Here is an 8,979-nt window from a genome sequence, read left to right on the forward strand (position 1 = left end):
AAAACTCAAATCCTCTTTAAGACACAGGACTTAAAACAGATCCACAAACGCATGTACCGGTAAGAGATATCCAGCCGACATAAATGCTGTCAATTACGGTGCGAGCAACCTTCAACTGATAATCCAACCAAATGACCTGCAGCAACAAGTCAGTAGCCACATGTGTCTTACCCAACAGTGTAGGAAGTCTTTTTTAGATATTTAGGCAGATGATTGTCTCCTTTGTATCTTAACGACCAAATATCCGAGAGAACAAGACAATGCACTAACTAGTCATTAGTCCCACCCTGTCCCTAATTAGTTTGATTACCAGTGTGAGTATATGGACTAACTGGCTCACGCAAGAGCCATTACACTTTTAATGCATCTACAACAAATTGTCTTTGTTTAGAGGCAGAGTAATAATCATCTTATAAAGCCCAACACAACACAACACAGCACGCTAACATTAGGTCCACTGGAATGAGAGAGTGGAGCACGAGACAGCAGGTCTACATTCCCCAACAAATCTACAAATCCTCCCCATCAAGCACAGAAAGAGGTCCAGTTAAGTCCAGGGGTCTAAAGATACTGTACCAGCACACGGCACAGCACAGCACAGCCACACACACACAGACACACACACATACAATAATAATAATAATAATAATAATAATAATAATAATTTAGAACATTCCAGGCGGTGATCACTGGAACTGGGAAAGGCCAGGGCGAGAAGGCCTAACAGCATGCAGGAGCCGAGAGATATGGAGATCAACAGTGCCGTCCAGAACAGCATGCAGGAGCCGAGAGATATGGAGATCAACAGTGCCGTCCAGAACGATAGAAGCCTCCAAGGTGGAACGCAGAGGGAACAAGACAGGGTGGGAGGAGAGAGTGGTCCTCTGGGATCAAAGCAGATGATATCGGCCCAGCAAATTCCAAATACTGCTGTACAGCCATAAAACAGCTTAAACAAGGACGAAGACAAACAGGGATATATCATCCCGAGACACAATCTTGCTGAGATTCCCATATTTTAAGGGGGCTTTTGGGTAAAATACTTAAGGTGAAGATTTGAGGCAAGGGGCTTGGTAACGGGGTGAAAGAACTAGAAGGAATGTTATTCCTTGAGACGATAAGGTACCAGCGAATTTGACAAATAGGACTCCATTACACCCTGAGCCCCCTGCAGCCGATCTCAGACTCCCCCTCCGTAGACGGCAGTTTTTCTCCCCTTCAGCACCGCTCCCGGTGTTTTGATAGAGCAAGCGATACCAGCGGTTTCCTTTGGGGCCTCCCAGCAGTAAGCCAGACGGAGTCTCAGCAGCCAAACATGGGGAGACATTCACCTGGCCGTGGGGGGGGACTGGCTGGGTAACTAAGCCCTCTCACCCCTGCTTCCACTGTTTTTACAGGCAGGTGGACGGGCCCACATCAGTCTGTCTGCTACATTTATACTGATTTTATGCTACATCGATTGGCTCAAGTGGATTGGCATAGGGGTGCATTTGTTTGAGAGTGAGAGTGAGAGAGAGAAAGAGAGAAAGAGAGAGAGAAAGAGAGAGGGAGAGAGAGAGGTAGGGAAAAGAGAGAGGGGGTATGAAAAAGAGAGAGGGAGCCAGACATAAAGAGAGGGGATAACTAATATACGTGAGAATGCATGTATGATATGTCTGCCATATAGATCACATGAGGTGAGGACGTGTGCCAGTGTTCTGTGTGTTGGTGAGCGAGCAGCACGGCACGGCTATGCATGAAGCGTTTTAGTTTTACTGTGGAAAAGCTCAACCTGATCCCTGTTACCCTATACTGATTTCTACATCTGCCAGGCCCATCACAGCCCTACTCACAGGCTGTATTGTCATTATAGGCCCCACTTTTAACACAGAGGGGGGATATAAATTAGAGACCTTAAAAGTCACTTTCCAGATATAAGACCATGGGGACTTTTCAGAGAAGAGGTGGTGGTAGCTCATTTTGACCAGCCTCTGGTAAAATTGAGCTGTGCTTTTGGATTAGGAAACATCCATGTATCAACAAACATACAGCTTAGGTGAGTTTTCACATGAGTCTTGTGATATGACCATGAGACTAAGTTCAATGAGTTTAGTTTCCTGAACAAAATGCATTATCTTAAATATGTGTTACGTTTACTGTCTCACGGTAAGTGATTAACGAGTAGCATACGGTTTAGCTTATATAACACCGGATGACTTAAGGTGGGATGTAATAACAATGGTGCCAACAATATAGCAGGAAATAATAAACAGTGGTTACGAGTTCAAAGGGCTCAACAACCACCCACCTGGAGGAAGATGACTTAAATCAAAGTGACACTGGCAACAAACTACATTTCCTCTACAACTACACCAAGTCTAAAGCACCTCTATACAGTAAGGCATTCAGCACCTGTACAGTAGGCTCTGTATAGAAACAGATGAGATGTCCTTGAACAAAGGATGACGAGACCTCCACCTATCCGATAACCTTCGTCCTCATCATGCTTTCTGACGTGTTATATGACACCAATGTCATGACAGGTTAGTGAAGCGTGTGAGTTGTGATTGCATAACGCTTTTACATAACATGACACAAAAAAAAACATAGATAATACATGAAAACAACTATAAACAAAAACAACAAAAAACAAACAAACAAAGAAATTAAACACCCTTGAACAACAAGAGCACACTATGTAATACACTATGTAATAAGAACTACAGCAATGGATGGAAATAAGGAGCGAAGGAGTTTTGGGGATCAAGACAGCAGAGACACTACTGAAGATGATGGCATGACATCATGACATATGGGAGGGGTTAAAAGGAGAGGAGAAGGAGGAACAGAATCTGGAATGAAGAAATGGGAGGATTCAAGGATGAAGTGATGAACGAGTGATTAGGTGTTTTTAACCACATCACTTAAAGGAGAGGAGCTGATGGACTAGGGAGAAAAAAAGAGCAGGAGGAGGGAAAACAGGATGTAGATCATTCAGCAGAGGGGGAAATTAAACAGGTTGTGGTTTTGTTGCAGTGAGTCTTCAGCGAAGAAGGGAAGAAGTTACGGAGTAGATAAGCAATAAGGGTCTTAGTGCAGTTACAGGGCAAGGTGGGGAAGACAAAAGGGTTCCCCTCTGAAGGGAGGACTCAGGAGGTCTACCTGACGGATGCTGAACTTGGGGGTCCACGGTCTCCTCTTGATCTGGCTCCCCACAGGAGACATTTACAGCAGGAACCTGGGTAGACTCCTGACTCGACTCCTCCACTTTCCCACTCTCCTCCTCCTCTTTCTCCTTCTCCTTCTCTTGGGCCTCCTCAGCCACCACTCCAGATGTCTGCTTCTCCTCAGCAGCTGCTGGTGTCTGGGCTGTGTGTGCGTGCTCACCCGTGTGTGGGTCGGGGCTGTGTGAGCCTTTGACCTGCGTGTCGACCTCCGACTCGGCCTTAGTCTCAGAGCTGCAGTTACCTCCTGAAGCCTCCTGCTCACTGTCCGGGACACTTTCTGTGACTGCCCTCTCCTCGTCCACACTGCTCTGAGACACACAGTGCTCTTCACCTACCTCACTTTCGACTATCTTCTCCACCTCTCCCTCCTCTCTCACACCTTCATCTTTCTCCTCCTCCTCCTCCTCCGCCCTTCCCTCTTTCTCTTTGACCTCCTTCTGGCAGCTCTCGCCTATCTCCCCCTCTTCACCGACACTCTCAGGAACGGTACCCTCCTCCTGAGCCACCACCTCGGCTGCCGCCGCCTCTGCAGCGATGGCGCCAGAGGTGGCAGCTGCGTCGTCTCCCAAACCTGTTTGTGGCGTCTCCGTCTTTATTTCCGTCTTCTCACCCACCCCACCACTACCGTCTCCCTCCTCCACCTGCTCCTTCCCCTCTGCTCTACGCGGCGTCTCCCTCTCTGCCAGGTGTACCTCAGCCGGCTCTGTCCTCTCCTGACCCTGCTGGCTGCTGCCTGTAACCTGATCCTGAGCTGGAGGAACAGGGGCAACGGGGGCACAGGCTACGCTCACCACTCTCTCCCCCTCAGGGCCTCCTGAGGTGGGACTGCTGCTCCTGAGCGAGCCGGTGTCTAGCGGAGGAGTGACAGGCTCGACAGGAGAGTTGACCTGCTCATTCAGTGCGTCTGTTTTGGTTTGACCCTCAGCGCTCTGCTCCTGCACGCCTGTCTGCTCTTGCAGAGCCTCAGTGACACGCACAGGTTCTGGATCTTTCCGGCAATTGTCTTTCTCGCCTTCCTCAACACTACTTTCAGACTCTTTACCACAACTGCTACCCTGGTCGAGTGAGGGCCCCTCCTCACATGTTTCTACCTTGCTAGCTACCTCAGGACCCTCTAGGATCTGATCTACAGGTGAATTTGCACTGTCAGAGTGAGTGTCAAGTGTGCAGTTGAAAATGAGAGATTCAGATGCTGCCGAGTCATTGCAACCTGGCTGTTCAGACGCAGAGCACTCACACTTAGGCACACGTGGTGTGGAGTTATCGGCAGAAGAGGTACCTTCCGTGCTGCTGACGGTTCCAGATCCATCCGTCTTTGGCTCGTTCGCTGATTCAGCGGGGGTGGGAGTGTCTGATACTGCAGGGGTGGTCGGGGTCAGTACCACTGGAGGATAAGAGTCATTCAAGTTCTCCTCTATGAGCATGGTGCAGATCATGGTCTGCGAGCAAGCGCTGTTTTTGAGAGGGGTCTCCACAGGCTTAGCCTTGGGTGGCGAGAGCCCCGTAGTCCTTGGTTTGTGTAGGTTTCTGTAGTTCATACTTATAGACTGGGTTAGCGAGCCCTTCTGAGGGGAGAAACGCGGAAGTGTGATCTCGGCCAGCTCCACGTACTCCCCCTCCGAATCGTCCGTAGAGGCCCTTTCCACACTGTCCCTCTTTGAGGGAGCCAGCGTCGGGAGGAGCTTAACCTCGTTGCTCCGGCCACTGTCCTGTATTGTCCTGTCAATCAAAAGCGCTGTGTTTGTCACCGCAGGTTTGTTACCCTGCTCCGACATGGAGTCCCTCTCCTCATCCCCTACCCCACCCACCCTTTCATCCCCATCCCCTTCTCTGCTCTGGGTGACCGCAGGCAACTCGGGCGCCGCCTTGGGCCTGCTGATGAACTCAGGGTGCACCACGTCCTCCCAGGGCACGCGGAAGATGTCGCTGTCCGCCGCGAGAAGGCAGTGCTGCAGGGCTGCGGCGCCCGTCCGCTCCTGGTTGATCGAGTCCAGCCAGGCCATGGTGAAGATGGAGGTGTAGGCTAGCTCAGGCACTTCCAGCTCCTCCACATACTGCCCGTTCACGCTCAGGCACTTGACGGTGATGCGCGGCGGGCTGCTCTTCGGGGTCGGCGCCACCTGCAGGTAGAAGTCTCCTGGCTTCAGCACACGCTGGTCGAGGGACGAGAGCTGGATTATGACCTTCTCGTGGACGCACAAGGGCCAGCCTTCGTGACGGAACAGGAACCCACAGTAGGGAAACTAGAGGGACAAGAGACACAAACAAGAGTGGTGTGACCGAAACGGTCTACTGGTAAAAGCAGCACACTATAAATTGTGTTTAAAACAAACTCAATCAACCATGAGTGTGAATGGCACCCTCATAATGAACTCGCTGACAAACATGACTCACGTTCTTAGCTGTTGCTATGACTCCGTCGTAATGAAGTGTAACTGTAACCATAACATGCTTTTTCCTCTTTTCTAATGAGGCCTGGATTTACACAATAAAGGACTGCCGTGCAGAAGTCGTGAAGCATGAGACTAGGCCAGACAAAAAGCTCACTGATATCATATGTCTCTTGAAAGCTAGACTAGACGGTCAGAATTTGGTAATGCAATAAGGGCTTAATCAAAGTCAAAGACAAAGCCATGTTTAACATGCTTCTAGGATGCCATCCAATTTATACATTATAGTAGAGTAACTAGATTTACAGATCACAGGAAACCTACAGAGTTCCTGATGATGGGAAATAACATGCAAGAGGCAGGCACATTTCACAGTGACGTGGATATTTTCAGCTGAGCATTGTGTGACAATGTACAATAGAATCCTTTATACCAAATCTGTTCCAGTAGGGCACTCTTAGGGGGCCGTCTCCCCTCTTTCACTGAAGTCAGTGAGGGGAGAGACTCTGCACAGCTTGACCTGTTTCTTCGGCCTCCAGAACTTCTGTTTCTTTCAGCAACAGTATGGTAAACAGCAAAAAATAGCCTCCTCTCCTCTCCACCCTCCTCTCTTCCTCTGCTCTCTCACCCTGGCACTCGCTGCTCTCAGTGTAACATTGTCCCCGCTGTGGAACGTGATGCAAATAGGTCCCGGGCAGAGACTCGAACGATGAAATGGAATCGTCTGTCGGAGCCCTAACTGACTCTCCGGGTCGGGCTAAAAATGACCCGTTTCCTTTGAAAAGCCAGTCCCTGAAATAGTTCTTGGGAGGACGGAGGCCAGTGGCCTTGGATGGTATAGGGCTACTGGCATACAAGGGGGAGGGTGAAAAGGCTTTTATTCAGACATGTGAAGCCTCTGGTTCCCATTATTACCCACTATAACCCAGCTAACCACCGCCACACCACTGGCCCCTAAAACCACTGCCCCCCCAGCCCCATACACCCACTCACATCTTCCACGTCTCCCCACTCTGAATGAGCACTGCTGGGAGGTGGGAGGCTGTGGCAGAGGTGCTCTCCTGACCTCAGGTGCCAAACCGGGCTGTTTTCCCACAGTGCCAGAGGCTAAACTCACAGAGACGGCCCGGCCTCGCGCACGCTGACACCAGAAAGGAGGGACGTGTAAACAAACCCTGTGTCAAGTGATTTCCGCTCCGAGGTTGCCTTTCAGCTCAAGCGCACTCCGGAACAAATCCCAGCCTCTCCCTCTCCCTGTCTGTCGACCCCCCTCCCCCACTCCCTCCCCCCTTTTTCCAAACCTGCTCCCCAAGACTGCACAGCTTCCGAAATGTGTCTGACTGTGAGGGGCAGAAAAAAATGTCTTACCCACAGACCTTCCCTTTGTGTGCCCTCATTTCTACGTTCTTGATCTTGTGCAATGAATAAGAGTGAAAGAGGTGGCAAACGTATATCCACCCCTATCCCCGGTTGCAATCAGTTTGATCTAGCAGGGTCAGTGAATCCATTCTATGCCTCTTTCTGAGGTCCCCTGTAAAAATAAGCAGTTGTAGGGGAGCTGATGGACCTCAGACCACCGACTATAGACCTGGCCTTCACATGCCACTGAGTCTCCACAGGCAGTGTGGGGCTCCATGCTCTTGTCAGTCTCACCCTGCTCGTATAAAAGCCATGCTTATAAATGTTTAGCATGACAAAACAACGTGTCTACTTGCCCCCTTTTCATCACACAGTCTCCGCGCAGCAAGACAGCCGATGACAGTGAGGGTGAGAAAAATCGCTCCTTAATTCCTACCGGTGCGACCGGCTTTGATGCCCCGGCGTGTTGTTTCATGAGAGGCTGGCCCGATAAAAAGAGAAGAGAAACGCTTTCGAGGTCACGGTGAGAACTCGACACAGCAATTGTATGTGTTTTTTCTCTTCTTCTATTTCTTCCTCCACCGTCTGAATGAACTCATCTAAGTCTATTCAACTCTAAAATCCTCCCCGTGCATATAAGGTGACACCTAGGTCCAATGAGGGAGGCTCAGCTTGAGTAGATAGGGTGTCACGCAGAGAACTCTCTGCAGCCTGATAAAAAGGCAGCCGTTGACAGCCCCCTCTTTCTGACAGGCCAAGGGGAAACAACAGACCTCTCCAAGGTGCCCTTTAAAAGGCTCGTCTTAGCATCCATTAAAAAACGGCGTAGCGCCTGACGGGAGACCTAGAGCGAGGTCAGCTTTTGTCGTCTTTAAATGCAGGGGAATGCTAAGCGCAACATGCAACAGAGCGGGTGTAAAACCCACATCAAGCTCCTATACAACAACTGCAAAGCAAAACCACCCTGGAGGTCAAGTGGGAGTATAAATAGCTAGCAGACGTGGATGCATGATGATGAGGTGTTGAAACTGAGGGGTGGCCACAACTGAAGCACAACATGGCAATGTGGGGCAGTCTGCACGTGATGCCTGATCGAGGTATTTGAAAAGCCTTTTGTTTCCCTAAGGTTTTTTCAAACCCCACATCTCAGATAACCAAAACAAAGAGGGTGGGGTGGGGAGGGGAGGGGTGGGGCATTCTAGCTCCTAGCTTTTGTTTGACTAGCATCTGGCTACACCCCTATGACTAATGACAGCAGCAGGGGCACGCCAGCTCACCTAACTAAACATGACAAACGAAGCAGCAATGTAGGGGCTGGAGCCGGGCATGATCAGACAAGAGCGTGGCCCTGGAAAGGAAAAAAAAAAACGAGAGTGGAGGGTTGGGTGCCGTTCACCTGGGAGATGAAGAGGCTCTCTCCAGTGACTAATGGTGACTAAAAGGGACAAGAGGCACAGGCAATGGCAGAGGTGAGCGAGGGTCTTTTCCTGCTGGAGGCCATGTTTCACCAACGGTGAGTCACCGCTGGGAGTATTACTCACAGGGAACAAACCACAGAGAGAGAGAGAGTGGAGCAGGGAGCAGGGAGAGGTGGGGGGGATGTGTGTGTGTGTGTGGAGGGGTGAGAGGTGTTGGGATGTAGGCACTCACACAGGCATCCTGCTGAATACTCTGGAGGATGTGCTTCGCCGGGACCAGGAAGTCGATGAGGTATCTCAGGCCGTCGCCACGGTACGTTGTCTCCACGACATCAAACACCTGGCAGAGCACCGTGGCAGCGGTGGCCTCAAAGGGGGGGTACAGCGCTGACAGGGTGCTCTGGATGCAGCTATCCAGAGACTCAGAGTCCTACAGCAACCAAACAAACACATAAAACTCTAATTAATCAAGCACATCCACATCAGCTACACATGCACATAATTGTAAATATACAATATGATTCTCATTCTGATCCCTGGAGTACCAACACACGCCCTCTCTCAGACAGTGAATGAATAATGAAGAAGCCACCACACAGAGACACA

General features: G+C 50.2%; 1 protein-coding gene across 3 annotated transcripts in view; it reads right to left on the bottom strand.

Annotated features, from left to right (window-relative positions):
* plekhg4 (pleckstrin homology domain containing, family G (with RhoGef domain) member 4) overlaps positions 1-8,979 on the bottom strand; it is a 60,781-nt gene that overhangs the window by 40,043 nt on the left and 11,759 nt on the right. For all 3 annotated transcript variants that reach the window (XM_076286974.1, XM_076286973.1, XM_076286972.1), the window contains exons 2-3: positions 8,606-8,803; positions 3,142-5,449 (exon numbers count right to left, since the gene is read on the bottom strand). In XM_076286974.1, coding sequence (XP_076143089.1) covers positions 3,142-5,449; positions 8,606-8,803 — 2,506 coding nt within the window. The remainder of the gene's footprint in view (positions 1-3,141; positions 5,450-8,605; positions 8,804-8,979) is intronic.

Source organism: Alosa pseudoharengus, unplaced genomic scaffold (genome assembly GCF_046254945.1).
Source record: "Alosa pseudoharengus isolate Yale_2024_CS ecotype anadromous, Long Island Sound unplaced genomic scaffold, YU_APseudo_1.1 YU_APseudo_1.1_scf_16, whole genome shotgun sequence".
NCBI lineage: Eukaryota > Metazoa > Chordata > Actinopteri > Clupeiformes > Clupeidae > Alosa > Alosa pseudoharengus.